Source organism: Liolophura sinensis, chromosome 9 (genome assembly GCF_032854445.1).
Source record: "Liolophura sinensis isolate JHLJ2023 chromosome 9, CUHK_Ljap_v2, whole genome shotgun sequence".
NCBI lineage: Eukaryota > Metazoa > Mollusca > Polyplacophora > Chitonida > Chitonidae > Liolophura > Liolophura sinensis.
This window is the reverse complement of record NC_088303.1, coordinates 16,544,323-16,566,653: the sequence shown is the minus strand read 5'-3', so window position 1 is coordinate 16,566,653 and position 22,331 is coordinate 16,544,323. Positions and strand designations below refer to the sequence as shown.

Here is a 22,331-nt window from a genome sequence, read left to right as displayed (position 1 = left end):
TAACATTTGTCACGTTGGCATGAAAAATCAAGATCACACATTTAAATGTTTTTTGTTTGATGTTCTATTTCTAACATTTTAACAAACACTGCGAGGCGTATCTTGATATCAGACGTTGCCAATAAAAAAGAGACTTATGCGAGAGTACATGAAGCAGGGCTTAATTGTACTTGATCAGCGGAAGTATTCGATAAAACAGCCAAGGCGTCTTCAAATAAAGTACAGGGACATTTGACAAGACGGCCAGTAAAGCTATTGTAATGGCCTTTTGAAATCGCTATAGGTGTTATTAGAAAGGGACCACAGAAAATGAATATCACGACACTGAGACCATAATGGCCTTCATAAATACTTTCCTCGTATATTAAGTTTTCAAGTTTATGGATTGTCCGGCGCCAACATGACTAGATCTTTATTGCTCTTTCCTTTCCACACGGCTGAACCCTCGAAATCCATCCACACCAAATCGTGAATAAAGTTCAAGATGGCGCCTTTTTCACACCCCGACTTTCTTCTATATTATGTCCAATTTGAGATGGAGGAATGCAAGTATGAACAGCATGAAAACTCATTCCAACATTATTGCTTATTTTTTTCTTAAAATGTTCCTGCTATAATATGCTTTTGCCATTGTCAGATGAAGTGAGGATGACGATTTGTGGTCTGTTGGGTTGCTACGGAAGACGTCTAGTCTTTCACCAATGACATATAGTGGGTTCAAATCTTGGGTTCAAGTCCAGCTCCCGCAGGATTCACAACGGCGTTTTGCCTCGAGGTTTATCGGGTAATCGCCCGACGTTTCTTCGCACATCGTAAAATATTATTAGCAACGCAATCAAATTTCAATTAAAAATATATTCTTGTCACTTAATCTTAATAGGGGTTTATCGCTGCACTCACGAATACTTCACATATATATGTAATTTATGTAATAGGTAATTTATAGCACAGTCAACTATTGTGTGACCCCTCACTAAACACATTGCTACCAAGTCCTTGTCAGTGTGCCGAAATGTTGAATGCACTGTTTACCGGGGCAAAGTTTCATGTTGAAGACGGACCGGATGTGTGGAGGTTACCTGGACGCCTTTGAGACCGAACAATGATACAACAATGACCATTTGACTTTCCAAAGCACAAAACACTATACAAGAATGCCCTTTCGATCCATAAGATAAACACAGAGTGAATTAAACGCAACTACTGGAAACAAGTTTCGATGATGACAAATAACTATTGAACTGATACATGGAACATGCTTTTATTCCAAGTACCGGAATGTTATTAGTGATCAAAACCGCAGAATATCCTTAAGTAGTTTCTTCTACATGATTTCCATTGTTTGAAAATCAACTCTGTAGCTTTGTACGCAATGCGGGTCATGCCCATGCAAAAGGCCTCGAAATAAGCAATCTTACCAAGTGCTTTCCTGCGTGTTTGGCGTCCGTTCTAAAATGGAATAGCCCGATATATATATATATATATATATATATATATATATATATATATATATATATATATATATATATATATATATACTGGTGCGCCTACTGACGCTATTCTACCACTTGATAGGCTGTTTCAGTAAGGCAGATTGATTGATTGATTGATTGGTTGATTGGGGTTTAAAGCTGGTTGACTCCAGTGTTATTCATTTATATGACGGTGGTCGGGTTTATGGGCGGAGGCGGCCAGGAGAAAACCACAGACCTTCGCTAGGTATCTGACAAACCTTCAGACCTCAAGCCCCGAAGGATGTAGCGAGATCTGGATTCGAACACGTATAGTCGCAGTAAACCAGCGCTTCAAACGTCTCAGCACAGGGCCCACCAGTAAGGTAAAACTATCCATATATCCGACAACCGAAATTATGATGAAAGCAATGCTAAAAACAAAGAAAGAAACAAAGCACAGAAAGATAATTTTGCAGTTATACTAACTCCTTGGTGCCAAACGAGGAAAGGAGTTTAAGTTATGACTGGTGATTAAACGTGTCTCCAGTTTTACACGTTTCACCAGGTATTACTACATGTATATTGCTATCATCGCTGCTCTGGTCATAAAGTCTGTAGTCTTTCATATTCCAATGACTTCATAGACCCTATACATATTGTTAATTTTTTTTTATTTATTTGATTGGTGTTTCACGCCGTACTCAAGAATATTTCACTTATACAATTCACATTATGCTTGGATGAAACCGGAGAGAGTTTGGGGGAAACCATCGATCATCCGCAGCATTTTTAAAATACACGTGGCACAAAAGACGACAGGTGAATAGTAATATAACGACACCCCTTGATCATGAATTTGTCAAACAGTTTGTATATTCTGCCTTACGCGTAGAACTTTCTCCTCTCTGACATTAATTTCGTTTAATGATAGAATAATGTCTTCAGCTAACAGCATCTTGGCCGAAGATTTTAACAGGTAAAACAAATGACACCATAGCTCTTTAAAAAAACTGTCTGCAACGATCCATCGAACTATGTTGCATTCAATCCATAAATAATTTAACCTCTGTCGACACAAACAGGTACAGATTTAACGACTATCATGGGGTATCATCAGTGCATGGTTACAACTAGCCTGGCCGCCAATTTAGAACCCGAATTAATTCTTCATTTCGCGTTAGCAGCTGAGTAATTCGCCATCTGGCTTGAGAAATAGTCCTGTCCGAGATGTTAGCAAACATGTTCACCTCGTGAAAAAAGAAATGTGGGAGGGTTTTGCGACCCAGGTAGTTTTTAAAAGAATTCATAAGACACCGGAAGCTGTCCTCAAGAGAGTTCCGCTGCCATCTCGGAGTAGTGTCCACTTCCGAATCAAAACTATGCAGCATTACAGTCTTTAGGTGGTAGGATGGAATGCCTCTTAACTTCTCGTCAATAGAGACAATCGCCTTAAGAATCACCAAGGCTTTCTTACGGATTCCTCTGTCGGCCATGTCCATTTTATTCAACATGTCGTTCTCTGCTTGCCAGTGGCACAAACGCCATTTGACATCAGACTGCGCATGCGCATCAAACCAATAAGTCCATGCCACAGCAAATGGGCGTGAGCATCCTAAATCAACGGCTGGGATTAAATGCACGCGTATATTTTTGTTAATGGTGACCGTAAGATCAACTATTGTTTCACTGACACTAAGTTCTGATCGAACGTTATCTAACATCACGGAATGATTCGTGGCTCGAGAGATCAGTTTTTCCAAGAGACTGTATATTTTTAAAGGAGAAATATAGCATCCATCCTGGGACAACACGGCCTTAAACAAATCTGCCGATTTTTGGTCACCCTTCGGCACCCTCAGACCACAATATCCGCTTTCAAACTGTTGGAATTTCGTTTTGCCGGTATCAAAAATCAGCAACACGTCTACGTCATATGGCGAAATAGCGGAAAGGTCATCCAATAAACTCCCAATGTATACCACCTTTCTGAATCTCACCCCTCGCGATCTAAGTCGCGGAAGGACTAGCTTAAAGAACGCATCACAGCATTTACGAACACTCTCGGTTTTCTTGTGCTTTACTCTGGCCACATGAGTGTAGAATTCTTCCACATGATCACCCACACGTGATGTCAGACAAGGCTGTGTCATTTCGAGAGACAACCTTGGAAGGAAGGGAAGCTCGTGGGCTCTACATGTCATGATGACGTCATATACGTCAGGCTGCCGTTTGTCAAGGCTGAAATCGACAGCCGGGTCTCACTCGGCATAAAAACAGGATTCTGTCCAAGACTCACTAACGTGGTCGTATAAGACACCACTAGCCCGCTCCAGTTAATAACGCATGAGGATATCTAAGTTCACAAGAAGAAAAGAAGAAGATGGTGGCTACACTAAGTATCGATAATACAGTGGATGAAAATCAAGTGCATATATCAGGCTCTTTTACAGGAAAACTTCCTTGAATTCTTTCATAACTTACTCTCATCTTCGCAAAACTTTTCACCTGGCGCTTTAAGTGGTACGTGGGAACCGTCAAATGTCAGGTTAAATTGTATCAGGCTGCACAGGCTGAGACTGAGACCGTGCTACTCGAGACCTGCTGACGGGCGCGCAGGGCGCTCTGTCAGATAATTAACTGAGGTGTCCGTTAGAAGCCTCTCAGGCACGAGACACCGTGGTAGAAACCTCAAGTTAGGTATATCTGGAGTGAATTACTGGCCTGTCCAAAACACTCCTTACCTCTTCACGTCTCACCATGTAAACGAACAGCTGCCTCAACCACTGAGGTGAGGACGAAGAGACACAGTAGGCGTGGTAGGAAGAGAACTCTAACTTTCCCCTCAGGGCACAATGAAAAAACAACTTGCATGAGGAAATGTGCTAGATAACCTGCCACCTATAACTGTGTCGATCAATTAGGAACAGGGCTGGGGAAGGACATCGATAGTCGTTTTTAGCTGTGTAACGTATACAACTGGTCTGACGCCAAATAATCATTAGAGGAAAAGAAGGTGACCAAATAGATCATCATGTAAAATGACAAAAAGCAGTTGTCGCTTGATGAAGATCTCGACTATACATATACAGCATCAAGAATGCAATCTGAGCAATGACAGCTGGTAGCTTTAACCTAGTGGCAATGTAGCTTCGGTTTTCAGAAGTCCAAAGATTCAACAATTAATCCACGTGATACAGGACTCCAACGATGAGCATTTACGTCCCATTTGCCCGCAGGGTGGTCCCTAAACTACCACCTTCGCTTTGATTAATGGTTGACGAGTGGGCAAGTAGAAGCGCGGTTCCCTCATTTTTACGTTAGTAAATAGTACTTGGGGGAGGTTGAATCTGGTGGGGGAAATAGTGTGATCTCTAGCCGGAGGGCTGATCAAAAAACCAATATTACTGAAAGGTCTACTAATTATAGAGACGTATACAGACTTAGCAGTCTATAATAACTAGCCACAAGCCTCGAAGGAAATCCAATATCGATAAATCGAAGGCCGAAAAGCACTCAACGAAGGTATCCTCGCAAATAGGCTCAGTGTCATGGAATAAAGCCGTGCTCCACGAAGAGAAGCTGTGACAACGTGAATTGCTCTGTTTTATCAACTCCCGATATAAAGGGTACATTAATCCAGACACAGATCGTTCACCAGCTGTAGCAAAACCCTATGCACAATACGGTTTACACAGTAAATGTTAGAAATTAAACTGTTAGAAGTGCATGGCTTCTCGGTGTAATTCAGTAAGAGGCAAGTTGATTTAAATTGCGCAATATAGTCATGTAGTCAATATAATCATCAGAGCGTCCACAGGTGTAATGAGGTTGTCCACGCAGTTGTAATAAGGTTGTCCACATAGATCTCATGAGGTCGTCCACACAGTTGTAATCCCGTTGTTCATACGGATGTAATGAGGTTGTCCACACGGATGTAATGAGGTTGTCCACACGGGTGTAATGAGGTTGTCCACACAGTTGTGAAGAGGTTGTCCACACGGATGTAATGAGGTTGTCCACACGGGTGTAATGAGGTTGTCCACACAGGTGTAATGAGGTTGTCCACACAGATGTAATACAGTTTCCACACAGTTGTAGTAAGTTTGTCAACACAGGTGTAACGGTAACTGGGAAAGGTATACAACACCCCAGCACTCCTCTGGGAAATGGAATGTGAGTCTTGCGAGAGATATAGACGTGCATGCATACACAGTTTCACAGAATTGAGTGGTAAATCGGTAACATCAAACCGGTTCTATACCACCAGCAAACAATCGACAAAATATACCGTGCTTTGGTCACGACATTTTTTTCACTTGAGTTGTGATCCGTCCTGGTAACCATTGAGCGAATTGGTCTGATACAGCAGGCATGCTGGTTTTCTATCTAAGTGCGTCGTGTCGAAAACAACGCTCACTCCACGGCGATAAGAGCAGAGAATGACGTAGTAAATCACCGCTGTTATATAAACCTTTTGAAAATTGGGTTAATTATAGAGCTCTTATTAGATCAGCGAGAAAGTTGTAACATGAGACATGAACTTAAGGTGGTGCACCAGTGTAGGGAATCTGGAGCCAATGAACCGGCCAGTGCAGGTATAATGGCACCGTTCGCTTAAGAGTAGAGGCAGAAGGTTCTGGCAGAGTGCATTAAAGGGCAATAAAAGGCAGTTTTGCATGGTTATTGTATTTACTGAATTGCTCTGCTACTATGTGACAGATCAACACACGAGTTAGTTCGGTCAAAAGCTGGCTTCCGAGGCCACACACCCATTTAACTGCCTTTGCATACTTGACATTCCTGATTACAAACACTACTCGCTGTCCAAAACGCTCACTTCACTTGACTTCAATTTATAATGTTTTGTTAGCTTCTCGTCCACAAATGGCTACTTGACAACATCACTATCTGTGCATGGGCTTTCCAAATGGTTAAACCTTTTATTTATACAGTCAGTCAGTATACACAGACATTGCTACGAACAGCTAGAAAAGTCTGATATTAAATTCCTTACACTGACAAATTCTGTACTTTACAATATCTTATTTAACTCCAATAACTGCATGGGCCACCAAGGAATAAGGCCCTTTTTCGTGTAACTCAGAACACTGCATCTATACTTGCTTACATGTTCACCTTAGTAAATATTTGGTAAAATCAATGAGATCATAATTGATTTTTGTAAATATGTGAATGGGAGCGAGTCATCTTTACTAAGTTAATCTGGATTGGAGAAGGAATCAAATGTTTAACACACATCTACCTGTACGCCGCACAACGCTTTAGCAATTGTTGGACTTTCATCAACATTTAGAATGCAACCAACCCAGCTGAAATTAAGGATTTAATCTAGTTATAGTTTTATGTAAAATCGAAAGACACAAATATTCAAACCATATCCCCTCTGGTAAATGAAGTGTGATCATATTACATTAATGTTAAATATCATCTTATGGCATGAATTAATGGATTTCAAATTGCATCTCACTGATTTATTTGTACACTGGATATGCACTGCAGGTCATTCGGTTTACCAATAACGTTTTGTGTTATAGACTAAACCTACATTCATCTTGGCTAGGACTGTTCCTTCCACTGTTTATAAGAACTTCAACTCAGTTCGCTTCCACCAAGTAACTTTAAAATATGGTCTGTACCTTGTTATACATGAACATGAGATGTTCGATGGTAATTCAGTCCGCCAGCAATGCTCCGGTCTCTGATGAAGATTTTATACAATCTAGCCATATCCATGCCTTCTATCACTAGTTGCAACTGTCTTCATGTAACACTATGACATTATTTCAGGACAAACTTTGACCAACTTTTGTCTAATTATGCCACAGCAAGTTTGTTAACTGTCCCGTTTTGTGGCAACATCTACAGGACTAGATTGCACATTGTGGTAATATCTTTGACCAGCGTTCTTCAATGTCATAACACCCACCATATACCGGTTATACTTTATCTTAAAGGACTTTACCCTGGAACACAAACATCGCTTAAGAGCAAATCCTTAATTCATAGAATATTTCAAGCAAATGACGAACAGAAATTGTGAAGGTCAATTTGTTTTCTTGTCATATTGTGTCAAGTGTCACTTAGTTACAGGATTTATTTTAATCACATTTTGTCACTTTCTCAGAGGCACTGGGATTCCTTGCAACGGACAAATGTTCTGTATAATAAGTATAGTGGGGCCTACAGGGTGCACCCCTTATTCAATCCGCTTACAAGGACTCCGCTATAGAATGATTCATGTCCACCTTCGCTGCAACTGGTTGCACGTTAGCCAGAATACCAACATTTTCATCCAAACAGGTTAAAAATAGAATGCAACGAGCACCTCGATCATACAAAATACAACGCTGAGTTGACAAACCGTTCACGAGCGGAAAATAGGTAGACAACTGACGGGTTTCTAAAGTGCCCAGGGAGGTCCCAACAGCAGAAAAATCGTGCTTTCCAATTTACAGCGCGGGTTTTACAAACGTGACTAGCAACCAAAGCTCCAGTATTTATCGATCTTTGTCATGTTACAAGACTGATAGAGGCGGGGAAAGATAACATACTTTGGGTACTATACCGCCACGGCTAAGGCAGAGTAATTCCCCCTGTAAGATAGATGGCGCCACTTGAACATCATACTGGCGCCAAACAATGTCTGTAGATCAATAGAACCTGATGAAGTGCAGGGGTCTACAGCAAACGTGTTGTCGACACTGTGGCAGACTGGGATTTTCTACAATCTGCCAACACGAACTCTTTTTACCAGAAGATGCAGTTTTTATGTGTCAGTAAACGTGTTTTTATCACCCAAAGAGATCAGAGAGATTTTCTGTTTCTGTCAGGAACCATTTTGACATAAACTTTACATAAACAGCTTCCATGCGCCTTTTGATAGTCAAACTGTACAAAATGTCTTCATCCCCGCTATATTTGAATCAGGTACAGATCAATTCACATCATCGCACATTTCCAGCCAACTTTGGCTGCAGAAATGCTGAAACAATTATCTAAAAGACTTTTCTAAATCTAAAAGGCTGTATAAGTGTTTTGTCTATAAACACATTGATAAACGCGTCCGGTTATTTATTCATCAAGACTATATTAAGTAATTTAAGAGTTGTGTTTATTTCAGTAAAGACCTGAAATGTTTCCAGAGTAATCTGGCGAATATTTTCAATCAACACAAATAATCAAACAAGCAGGACAGTTACCGAGTGTAAAAACCGATATACATGTAAAGTGTTAACTATAGTTAATAAGTGAGATCTTTACATTGTAAACATGTGACATATCCTGCTACGCCTAAAGACTGTAAATACCAGAATGTGTTTACCACATGAGAAGTTTATGGGTGCTACATAAAGAAGAAAAATCTTAACTGAGGCAAAATGACAAGAGGGCGCATTTCACCCTTTACGGGTAGTCAATTACCATCAGGCTGTCGTCGCTCCTCTGGTTTTCCATTCTATATACTGTACAGTCTTTCATATCGAAAGCTGTTCTTGGATATGCGTCTTGCGAATACCGTCTTCGAAAGAGCTTTTCCGGATTCACCAGCGGTATAGATTAATATCCAAACTGATGGTTGGATCTTATTCGCAATGCACATTCTCCATGTAATTAGCTTTTTATAGTAGTCCTTGTTTTCTAAGAAACATTTGAAATATAAACCGTATTGATCCTGGAACAATACGGATTCATAACCAAATAGCAATACTAAATCAATCTAGACTGCAACAGATGCCAGTACTCTAGATGAGGGCAAAACGGTCATGCTATACATGTATATGGAACAAAGGACATCACTACCACAACACCAAACATAACAAGTAACATAATACGCCATAACCATCCAGTCAACACAAAACAATCCAGTCTGGGGGGGGGGGCGAAATTCATTTCAATATCATTCGCCCCCTCGATGGCATTCAGCGGAGGCAAGCATGGAGTCTTAAAACTTGACGAGATATCAATTCATACTCAGCAAGACGGAACAGAAAGTGAAGACTACTCACCATGGTTACCGGGCGTTGTCAAGTAGGGAACACGGCTAGCGATTGGTTCAATCATGTCCATGAACTTATCTCCTCTCTGAAATGTAAAGAAAAGGCATTATGAATGCTCCACCAACCATGTGACTAAAATCGAGGTTTATTTGGTGTAGTTATGCCATACATGGGTCCGTTCAGGCTTAGAGCGCATCATGAAGCAGAACGCCACGAAAACTAAAATCATCAACTATCAGCAATGAACGAATCGTATTACTACATTAACTGCATTCATTTCTATTTATTTCTTGATATATTTGATTGGTGTTTTACGCCGCATTGAAGGATATTTTACTTATACATATTTCACTTAGAAGAAAGCGGGCACAGCCCCGGGGAAAGCCCACCACCGTCTGCATGTTGCTGGAATATCTTCCCATGCACAAGGCATGAATTTCTACGTTGCCATGATAACTTACCATACCGCCATCCGACTCGAGCTGATAGGCAATATCTCCGAGATGAAGCACAGCGGTGTATTCCACGGACTGTATTTTCTTCTCCAGAGTGCGGACGATCGGAGACTCTATCCCCATGTCGCCGTACACAAGGAACTTTGGCGACCAGTTCTGTGGGGGAATAGAGAAAGGTTATGTAGTGTGTACATATCGTTGGTTTGAAAGTCGTGTTGGTTTGCAAGCCGCGTTGGTTCGAATGACGCGCTGGTGTACACGTCACCAACTGATCGGAAAGTCGCGCTGGTTTGAAAGTTGCGCTGCTAGCGAGTGACTATCTTTGGCATATAACAACAGAGCCTCGCTAACTAAGCATTAATCTCCTCATGACCGACACCTTTCGTTGGGGTAGTTTCACTGTAAGGTACCGTCCCAAAAAAATCCCATACGTTGAAATGAGAAACATGCTATGCCTGTATCCATAGAAACCACTGATACAAAATGATTAACTATATTAATTAATGTTTCTGACACAGAGTCATTATCTACATTCCCCTACAAATGTGATGTGCTATGCAAAATCAAAAAATATTATTATAAGACAGTTAAAAAGGGTTAAGAATGTATTTCAAATGAGTAGTTTGCTTTACCATGATGTATGATGTAACTGTGACACCTTGTAACAATGTAACTCTACCATCTTGAAATACAATGACTCCACCAGTTATTAATAGTGCAACTCTTTACCATCATGTTATACTACAGCTCTAATATCTAGTAATATTGTAACTCTGCACGTTGTAATACTGTATCTCTAATTTCGTCTTGTAACACAGTAACTTTACCATACTGACTAATTCTGTCATCATGTAATGGAGTGACTACTGTTCTGTAATGCTGCAAATCTAACCATCTTGCAACAATGTAGCTGTACGATCTTGTAACACTGTGACGTTACCATCTTGTAACACTGTAACTAGACGATTTTATAATACCGTAACCTTAGCATCTTGAACGGCTGTGACTACAATCGTGTAATACTGTAACTATACGATCTTGTCACATTGTAACTATCATCTTGTAATACTGTAACTCTAACATCTTGTAATACTGTAACTTTATCATCTATAACTCCTTAAAAACGACTGTGTACTACCAGCATTGCGACAAAAATGCACATCCACATCATTTGTGTATCATCAGTACACATACTGTGTAATTTTTAATGTTAAAAATACATAAATTATGTGCCACTGATACACATGTAATTGTGGATGGGCAAATTTGTACACAGTTGATTATATAGACTACCATCTTGTAATACTGTAACTCAATACCATGATGTACTGATTTAACTCTCTACCCTATATTGTAATAATGTAACTTCATACAGCCCCATGTATTTCAGGCCAACTGTAACATTATAATACTTACGGTGTCATTTTTGGGCACTTTAAATCCATATGTAATCGTCAGAGACTCGTCACAATGCACTGCGTAGTAGTAACTGACGCCAGGGTTTAGGTTCTGTAACACGGTACATGCACACTCAGAGTGAAAATGCAAATACATGTATATAACACTTTGTATATAACACATAACACAAAAACTATGATGACGCCTATGACTCAGTATCCTTTGGATCCAAACACATAGCTGCTACACTTAAGTATAAAATCACTATATAAGAAGAAAGGAAAAAAGTGTAACCACCTCATGGCATTATTATTCTTCTTCATACTTTTTTCTTCTTGTTCATCATATCGATTTGTTAACAGCATTTATGTTGCAGACAATGATAAGAGAGAAATAGTAGTTCAGCAGAAATTACCTTTAGGACTATTCTGTGAAGGAAGTGTAAACCCTTTGGATTCATCTTTGACTGGTCAAACAACGCCCCACGGCCGGCCACCTCTGTGGTCAGGTTAAAGTAGTCAAGCCCATACATCACCCGGGCGCTACAGTTCTCTTTGGTCGCCGCCATGACGACAACATCCCGGGTGGTTTCACCAAAACTCAGTCGTACTTGTTTGGGATCAGTGTCCTCTAAAACAAGAAGCAGAAACGTTTAAGGTAAATAATTATTATAAACATTTTTATCTTAGATAAAGAATAGTCACAGGGCTCACGGATCAGGGGAAAAAACAGCTGACGTTATAATGACTTGTAACTGTTCAAGGTATACCGAGAGACAAGCCAAAGAGTGCCAAGATTAAAAATGTTTAAATTCTCAGACATAACTCGGAACTGAACCGGTTGCTTTCGATGTACTTCTAACATTCTTTAGTTACGTGATCAACACAATACTGCTTGAACACAAAGATAAACATATAAATTAGCTGAATGTTTGTCAGTGTACATTTGACAAGAGGCCGTATTTCATCGGATTTCCAGTTATCACACTTTTGTCGCTGCTTTGGCTTTACTCTGTTTGCTGTACCCCTTTAGCTATACTAAATATCGTCGCTTTTATTACAGGCTTCACTGGCACGCGCATTTCTCATACGTTCTGTACGAACCAAAGTAATTATATGTGAAATGATATAAGAAGCGGAAAACTGGTGAAGTAAGTAAACAATCCACAATACTAAAAAAACTGGAAAAAGTCCGAGCTGGAAAAAGTCCGAACAGAAAACATTTTAATTAGCTGGTCGATATTCCTCTGCTAGACGTAGCTGAGCGTTACGTAAATTATCAGTAAGTGAGATTTTGTATTCTCTAAAAATGGGACCACTTACAAGTTTCTTGCAGATAAATCTTTAAGAGAGTAGCCTAATACGAACAGGAGTAGACGTATTAGCCGGAATATCCTTGCGGGTATACATAACATTTGAAAGTTGCTATAAATGGCGGGTGGAAGGGTTCCCAGGCCTTTATATCTTCCAGCCCAGCGTTCAGAATTATAGCTGGCATTTATTAAAGTTCAGCATAATCCAGCGGTTATACCCAGTTATTAACGAAATACATCGCATCGCCGGAAAACATTTACTCTACGCCAGTTGCTACTCAGGGCGGATACGAATCTTGAAAGGCCCTAATCTATAACCACGGCTGTCTTGAAAACACGTGACTGTTTGACAGAATTTGAGGGATTAATCTGAACAGTTATCTTCACACCTGAATAATGAACGCTGTGTTGTCTCAGAACCGCAAAACTGCGTGGTGGCCATATCACGCGAGATCTCTTTATGGTCTCATAACTGGCACCGGAAGTCGTACCTTACGCGCGGCAGACGGCAAATACGGTCTTCTTCATTACAATAGTCACACAAGTCGAACAAGACAGCCATATCTGCCGTGAAATGATATTCATTATTTGGTAAGGAATCCATTAGAAAAGCGCTTCATTACAACCATGAATAGCTATAATGATTATGTATTCAATACTCGAGCATTGGCCACTTCTCTTTTGTAATCATGCAGCACGATTGAAATGGGAGACGGCTAGGGGCCATTGTTTATTACCAATACGCTAAACTCAATATACGGAGAATATCATCTGCTCCATCGAGCCAGACAATTCCTTTACTGAAGGTGTTATATAGCATATTTGCCGTAGTTATCCAGTACTAGTGTGGTATATTATACGGAAAATATTATTGTCAAAATAGTGAAGTGATTAATATAACCTGACAACAGGCATGTTGGCCAGCACCAGAAAATGGCTGCTCTTTCTAGTAAGATATCACCAATCTACCTAGTCCAAAACCTGCATCTTAAATCTTTCATACAATTTAGAATAGTATTCTTCCTCAAACTGAAGCGAAAGCTACTGTAAGCCTCAAATTAAGTACGACAGATTTGTTCACAACGGAAAGTTTACATATATAAATGTTCAGTCTCCAAATTCAAAGTGTGTATGTCTAGGGAAACTGAAACGATAGATTATTACTACCACCTGTTACCACGTCATTCCATCGCTTTTAAATAAGCTGCTGCAAATCATGGGATCTGCGTCGTTTGGAAATATCAGATATAGTATAGTAATATTTTAATACAGACGTGGACACCACAAATGGTACCTATGTTCCATTGGTAACAGCACGTCATGCCGGTAAACAATCAGCATAATTGGAAATATCATTTGGTGCCCATGGAAACGACTGGATACACGCCAGAACGCGGCCATTATAGAGTGAGCTAGATTGAAGTGGCTTACATAATAGCTGACAAGTGACCCGGGTATTGAGGTGGTGAATATGCCATGAGCCCCCGGTGGGCCTGTCCAAACAGTGGCGGTCCAGTCGAATGTGCCACTGGAAATGGAAAAGCTGCTCCAATCGCTTATCACCACTGGGTCTGTGTTTGAATATCTGCTTTTGACAAATCAACTCTATCATCTGCCGCGTGATTCAGCCCAAGAAATGTTTGCTCAACCCTTCCTAAATTTACAGTGGCAAATTACAACCATTTGCCGACACTTTTCATATGCTGCATGCACAAAAAAGAAGAAGAAAAACAGATGTTCACAGCTTTTGGCAGGGTGTTAATGGCGTACAAAACCTTGCCAGACCTTTCAGCATGTGACATATTCAGGAATACAAGCTCTGTCAGGCACTTAAAAACATGCCAATAGAGCTTAAGAAGAACGCATATAAAAACTTTATAACACAGCCGGAGTTTTGAAGGCATGCACCGTTCTAAATTTGGAATGAGCAATGAAACGACTACTTGTTCTCGTTACTTCGGTTTGATCGGTACAAATCTAAATGTCTAGATAGAGAGTAGTTCACTATTACCCCCCTTCCTTTCTGGGTAAATCACATGAATATAAACAAGGTTTCAGTCATACATTAAAAATATGTTTCCGTGCCGCATTGATGTTCCAATGCTGGAAGGTTAACCAATTAACACAAGGGGGATCAGCCATTAAATTTCCCACTAATTGCTGCAGGCGCTAAGTCAAGAGATCACATGTTCCACTTTTAAAGGAGAAGAAAACTTAAAAACATAGTTTTCACCATAGACTGAAAAGAGCACATTTTTTTCTATCTGGTAGTGCCTGCTGCATAATTTTGCAATTTTTCCTCGCCATACAAGCCTGAATACGTCAAAGCTGGCATAAATCGCCGAGTCCTGTGATTTATCCTGGGGTTGTGTTGCCTCTCAGTCAATGAGAGTCGTTAAAACTGCCGGCTTGTTCGTGTAAACTCGGAACCTACGTCCAATATTCCGGTTTCCCGATCGTCAAGTGGAAAACGAACTGTACTGTTCGCTACCTTCTGGGAAGAAGAGTTCCACCGGAAATGTACGAACTTCACTTCGGCGGTTTCCGACGGCAATTCTACTCCTAACACAGAAGACTTCAGGACCAGTTCTTATGCAAAATGGAGTCGCTCACAGCGGATGTTGGTGCGGACTTTATAATTTTTATAATTTATCAACTTGAGGTACATATCAGAATGTTTATGGCATGCACCTGCGAGGAAATGCATACTCTTTTCAATGGTATTTGATTGATATTTAAATTTTTTTTCTCCTTTAAGGGCTTTTCTCATTGAACCCATACACGAATATGTATCCTTGACCACCAGACCTACGCTGGCCGCACTAAACGGCGGGTTTATATGCACTCCAATACTTCTAGCACGTTTCGCAGAAGAAGGACATAAAGTTTTTTGCGTCATCTGATCACCACTCAAACCCATCAAGTCTAAATCTGAGGCAAGTGAACAGAATAAATTCATGCTTGTTAAAAAGAAAAAAAATGGATGTGCCATATTCAATGTTCCAAAGGTTTTCGGCAAATAAACAAAATTCAAACCGGCGCCTATCAAACAGAATTCGACACCGTATGTGAAGCAAAACTGTTCAAAAGCCCTAAAAGTGCTCTGTTTCTTCAGTTAAGCTCGGGTTTTAGGTTTAAGAGAACTGCAATAGCTTTGTGTACGTGTGGATTGCTGTGAACAAAAAAAAAAACAAAAAAAAAATATGACACTGAAATTAAAACCATAACGAAAATCATTTTAACAAAATATTGTTTAAATATTTATTTATTTATTTATTTATTTATTTATTTGATTGGTGTTTTACGCCGTACTCAAGAATATTTCACTTATACGACGGCGGCCAGCATTATGGTGGGTGGATACCGGGCAGAGCCCGGGGGAAACCCACGACCATCCGCAGGTTGCTGGCAGACCTTCCCACTTACGGCCGGAGAGGAAGCCAGCAAGAGGTGGACTTGAACTCACAGCGACCGCATTGGTGATAGGCTCCTGGGTCATTACGCTGCGCTAGCGCGCTAACCGACTTGTTTAAATATAGATGAGTGTCCTACATTATTTAAGGTTATAAATCGATAGAAGTTAAGAAGACATTTAATAATCGGTGGGGATTCAACACCTACCACTGGCAATCATTCCATGCAGAAGCTGTTATAAGCCACTGTATGCACCAGGTTCTGTGCCGTACTCAAGAATATTTCCGTTATACGACGGCGGTCAGCAATATGGTTGGGAAGGCAGGAAGGTAGGGGAGGCTGTTCCCGAGAGAACCCACGACCATCTGCAGGTTGCTGAAAGACCTTCCCACGTGCGGCCGGAGAGGAAGCCAGCATGAACTGGACTTAAACTCACAGCGGGATTGGTAGACGTCATTAGAATATTCGGTCATAAATAACACGAACAAACGTGGACCGTCTATCAGATATACGTGTAGAGATCATCTAAAACTAGCCCAGGGTCACCACTAAAAGGTGCTTGTCAGTGTACCACCTATTCTATCTGAAGAGCTGTAGCTTCATTTTAGAACTCAATTTGTAAATGCACGTGGGCAACCATCACAACCTGGGTCTGACAAGTTTGTCTCTTTACATATTACGAACATAAATAGTCTATAATCTATGCGATGCGCATGTTATTAAGATTGAACGTAGACAGTAGACAGCCTTATAATGGACGTTTTCAAGACGTTATCAGGGCAGAGAATATCACAGCTGCGTCAGTAGTATACATGCTATCATCTCGCTCAATCGCGTGGCGTCTTCAAGGCGTCCTTATAAAAAAAAAATTTCATAGGCTATTTGTCATGCGCAAATTGAATTGGCTTTTCGAGCGGAAGGCAAGAATCATACCACTTAACGGGGAAACAATGACAAGGAAAGATTGGCTTGGTTTAAATGTCACTGAGAAAGAAATCTAGCCTGGCGTTTGTATAGCCCAGCGATAACTCCGATCCGTGTATCGCGGCAGCCCGTGTAATGGCTGTCACTGGCAAACTTTACATGCTCAATGGGTTAGGAAGCTGGTAATGCAGCATCCTCTCTTCAATATACCCAATGATCAACAGTTCATTCAAACAAGTGCCAATCAATTCTCTACCTTGCTTTTTACAGGCTCATCTCATTTTTTCTCTTTGAAGTGCAAAAATCTGCTGGAGGTAGTTGAAGACTACATTTGTATCTTATAATTATTGCAACCATATATGGTTTTATTGCTAATTAGATGATCTTCTTCCGAGAAAAAATGTTATTCGTCAAAAAAGTCACTGAACGACGCATTGTACAAAATAGCTCAAAAAGAAAATGAGTGCTGCATATAGGCCTCGTCAGTGAAATCAAAATTTTATTTTTCTCATGTAAATCGTAACCTCAGAGGTCTTGGACCACTATCATCTTGGCATTCTGCCCACAATTCCACATGAAAATGCCAGTTTTTACTTGTTCCCAAGACAATTAGACAAAAGTATAAAGGCTGATTTCCATCGAAGGATTTCTAGTGAGATATCACTCGACGCTTAGGCCTACGTCTTCGATGCGCCTTCAGACGGCTGATGCCAACTTGATGTGACGTCTATCTGCTCTGTTTCACTATCTTAAATTTCCGCTTCAAACCGAAAATTACCCTAAATACAAGAAAACTCTCCAAAGCCGGAAGGCTGGAGAAGCGCTTCCCATGTCAATATAGCTGAGGTTGCGATACCTGAAATAGGATTACAGCCGTATGAAGCCTGACAGGCCGTCATGTCAGCGATACTGAATGAACGGAGATTTGGTCTGAACAGCACAGACTAAGAATCCCATTATACAACCAAGTCTGCCGACTCTATTTCCATTCCCCTCGCACCAGCAAGTACGTATTTTCTGCCTAGTCTCTATTGACTGCTGATATTAAAAGCCTTAGTTCAAACACCTTTATTCACACTGGCGTTAATTTAAATGAAAAACAAAAAAAGAGTATTTGGATATTTGCGTCAACGTGAACGTCTTATAGCATGTCTAGATAATCAGAGGAAGATCCGATTGAATATTAAACTGGAGATGTCTAGAGGCCGTGTATGTTCATACGAGTGTACTGAAGTTTATGGTCACAACGCCATGGTATTTCAGTTAGTGGAACTTGAGTCCATTAGCTGGTCAACCAACCAAGTATTTACGTCACACAGCTGACCAATCAGCTAACCACTGCAGTCACTCAGTTCACTAACTAACTAAACCTTGTAGTCACTCAGCTAACCACCGAGCAAAAACCTAACAGTCACTCAGGAGACCAAAGAGAAAAGTACTCAGTCAATCAGCGTACCAACCAGCAAAGTATTGCTATCATTCAGCCGACCACCAGTAAAGTACTGCAGTCACACAGCAAACCAACCAGCAAAGTATTGCTATCACTCACTCGACCAACCAGTAAAGTACTGCAGTCACACAGCAAACGAACCAGCAAAGTATTGCTATCACTCACTCGACCAACCAGTAAAGTACTGCAGTCACACAGCAAACCAACCAGCAAAGTATTGCTATCATTCAGTGGACCAACCAGCACAGTAATGCTGTGACGCAGCGGATCAACTAGTAAAATAGTGCTATCACTCAGCGGACAACCACGAAAGTATTGCTATCACTCAGCCGACCAACCAGCAAAGTAATGCTTTCACGCAGCGGACAACCAGCAAAGGATTGCTATCACTCAGCGGACAACCAGCAAAGTATTGCTATCACTCAGCGGACCAACCAGCAAAGTAATGCTGTCACTCAGTGGACCAACCAGCAAAGTAATGCTGTGACGCAGCGGATCGACGAGTAAAGTAGTGCTATCACTCAACGGACAACCACGAAAGTATTGCTGTCACTCAGCGGACCAACAAGCAAAGTAATGATGTCACTCAGCGGACCAAACGGCAAAGTGGTGCTATCACCCAGCGGACCAACCAGCAAAGTATTGCTATCATTCAGTGGACCAGCCAGCAAAGTAATGCTGTCATTCAGCGGACCAACCAGCAAAGTAATGGTGTCAAACTGCGGACCTACCAGCAAAGTAATGCTGTCACTCAGCGGACCAACCAGCAAAGTAATGCTGTCACTCAGCGGACCAACCAGCAAAGTACTGCTATCACTCAGCGGACAACCAGAAAAGTACTGCAGTCACTCAGAGGACCAACTAGCCAGATATATTGCAGTCACTCATCAGGCCTAATGCCCTTGTACTATAATGACCACATTCAAACTGAAATAGTAGAAATAATGGATGAACGCATAAGACAAGTAAGATGAAAAAAGATTGTAAAATTGAGATATAAGAGTTTTTCTAAGAGATATAAACATAAACCAGCTAATTTTCGAAACACTGACAAAAGAAATCATGACTGGCATGGATTGGTTTTGGCAATACTTTCATCGTTGTTTCATTCATATGCCGACAATGTCACTACATCACAGGCCAGTCTCAATGATGTAATGTTTATAGCGATGCTTCAAAAAAATTCTGATCAAGGAGCTTGCGTGATCGAATCTCCCTCTCGCTCTTTCGCTATGCGTTTAAGTCAGGAGGTTTGTCAGATGCTCGGTTAAGGTAGGTGGTTAATTTAATCCGGATATTCCGGTTTCCTCAATCTATTAACAGGGAAAAATTCTTATGCACGGCGTTATTAATCAATCAAAGGAACGACTTAGAGAAGACACCATGCAGTCTTTGCCCTGGGCTAATGTACTGATTGTTTGATTGACTGATTGACCGACTGATTGATTGATTAATCGATCGACTGATTGACTGTTAAGTGAGTGAGTGCTTGGGGTTTAACGTCGTACTCAACAATTTTTCAGTCATATGACGACGAAGGAATCATTAGGGTGCATGCACGTGTAATTGTGCCTCCTTGTTGCAGGACGGATTTCCACCGCTCTTTTATTTAGTGCTGCATCACTGAGACGACTTACCGAAGGCAAGTAAGCCGCCCCGCCCGAGCCATAATACTGATACGGGTCAACCAGTCGTTGCACTTCATGCTGAACGCCAAGCGAGGAAGTTACAACTTCCTCCTTTAAAGTCTTAGGTGTGACTCGACCAAGGATTGATCCTGGATCTACCGGTCCCGAAGCGGACGCTCTACCAACTGTGCTATCCGGGCCGGTGATTGACTGTTAACGCCATACTCAAAACAATTCCACTTACTCGGTGACGGGCAGTGAATCATCCACTTTCGGCAAGTTACTCCCAAACTTTCTCACGTATCACGGACACACTTGCACACCATAGTGTTTCCCCTACCTGTTGAAGCTGTGTGACAGGCGATAGGGTACTACGGATTCCGTAGAGTCTATAAGTCACATGTATCAAACGACCGGATCGGAAAATCCGGATCTGCCGCTTTAGAGACAGACGCTCTGATTACTCGGCCACAATTGCCAAATCCAGCTCAAAGATAATTTGTTGGGAAACTGGAGAAATCAGCGTAATGGACGTTCTTCTTAAAGCTGTGCGCCAGCTGGTGACTGTGTGTGTCTGACCACCGATTACTGACCCCTGGGGTAACTAGGTCTCCATGACCGGACTGAATCAACCACACTACCTCAGTTTTGACACGACCCCGACAAGACATGTCTCCCCAGGGAGAGAGACCATTAGGTCTTCTTAACGAGGTGATGTAGGTAACATTAAATGTCCATAAACCACAAAAGATCTGACCACAGAGGCCTTAGTTAAGTTAATTAAACCTTGTCGTATCTAATGGGAAGGCCGCTAATGCACAGGCATCCCGCGGGATATACTTGACGGATGAACACTTGAATGCAGAGATACTGTATTCAAACCGAATGAGCAAAAGGGACTCGAACGACCGAGCGACATATATGCAAACACCAACGACAGTGTGACATGTATGCAAACGCCAACGACAGGGTGACAGGTATACAATCACCAACGACAGGGTGACAGGTATGCAAACACCAATGACAGGGTGACAGGTATGCAAACGCCAACGACAGGGTGACAGGTATGCAAACACCAATGACAGGGTGACAGGTATGCAAAAGCCAACTACAGGGTAAGAGGAACACTTCAGGTAAACAAAAACCAACGAGAGGGTGACAGGAATACAAACGTACGTTCACGGTTGAGTGACAGGAATGCAAACTTCAATGACTAAGCGACAGGAATACAAACTTCAATGACTGAGCGACAGGAATGCAAACCTCAATGACTGAGCAACAGGAATGTAAACTTCGATGACTGAGCGACAGGAAGGCAAACGCCAGCGACTGAGCGACAGGAATGCAAACTTCATTGACTGAACGACAGGAATGCAAACGCCAGTGACTGAACGACAGGAATGCAAACTTCAATGACTGAGCGACAGGAATGCAAACGCCAGTGAATGAGCGACAGGAATGCAAACTTCAATGACTGAGCGACAGGAATGTAAACGCCAGTGACTGAACGACAGGAATGCAAACGTTAGTGATTGAACAACAGGAATGCAAACGTTAATGGTTGAACAACAGGAATGCAAACGCCAGTGAATGAGCGACAGGAATGCAAACTTCAATGACTGAGCGACAGGAATGTAAACGCCAGTGACTGAACGACAGGAATGCAAACGTTAGTGATTGAACAACAGGAATGCAAACGTTAATGATTGAACAACAGGAATGTAAACGCCAGTGACTGACCGACAGGAATGCAAACGCCAATTACTGAGCGACAGGAATGCAAACGCCAGTGACTGAGCGACAGGAATGCAAACGCCAGTGACTGAGCGACAGGAATGTAAACGCCAGTGACTGAGCGACAGGAATGCAAACGTTAATGATTGATATATTTCCGCACAATATTTCACAATTCCGGTAACGCTGCTGCTGTACCCGTGTTTGCCAAAGGACTTACCCAAACCTTAAGACGGACATATCTCCAGGTAAATACGCACCATCTGTTTGATGTTAATACAGAAACGTCAGTTAAGGCAGACACTTTATACGCTTTATGAAAATGACCGTTACCCCATGGAGAACAAGCCGAAGGGGTACCTACACATTATCACTCTCAGCCCACATATGACAATGATCACTTAATGCTTCACCGGAGACATGTCCTTTGGGTACTGTCCTGTCAACGCGGGACGACCATTTGTCAGGCATCGCATATGAACCATGATGCTTGCGAACTGAGCAAGGTTTCGTATTTAAATGCCAAAGGGGAAGCAGGTGTTTCTGT

The 22,331-nt window shown here is 41.4% G+C and overlaps 1 protein-coding gene across 2 annotated transcripts in view; it reads right to left on the bottom strand.

Annotated features, from left to right (window-relative positions):
- LOC135474916 (acid phosphatase type 7-like) overlaps positions 1-22,331 on the bottom strand; it is a 49,068-nt gene that overhangs the window by 13,474 nt on the left and 13,263 nt on the right. For both annotated transcript variants that reach the window (XM_064754602.1, XM_064754601.1), the window contains exons 2-5: positions 11,738-11,952; positions 11,341-11,433; positions 9,931-10,080; positions 9,479-9,554 (exon numbers count right to left, since the gene is read on the bottom strand). In XM_064754602.1, coding sequence (XP_064610672.1) covers positions 9,479-9,554; positions 9,931-10,080; positions 11,341-11,433; positions 11,738-11,952 — 534 coding nt within the window. The remainder of the gene's footprint in view (positions 1-9,478; positions 9,555-9,930; positions 10,081-11,340; positions 11,434-11,737; positions 11,953-22,331) is intronic.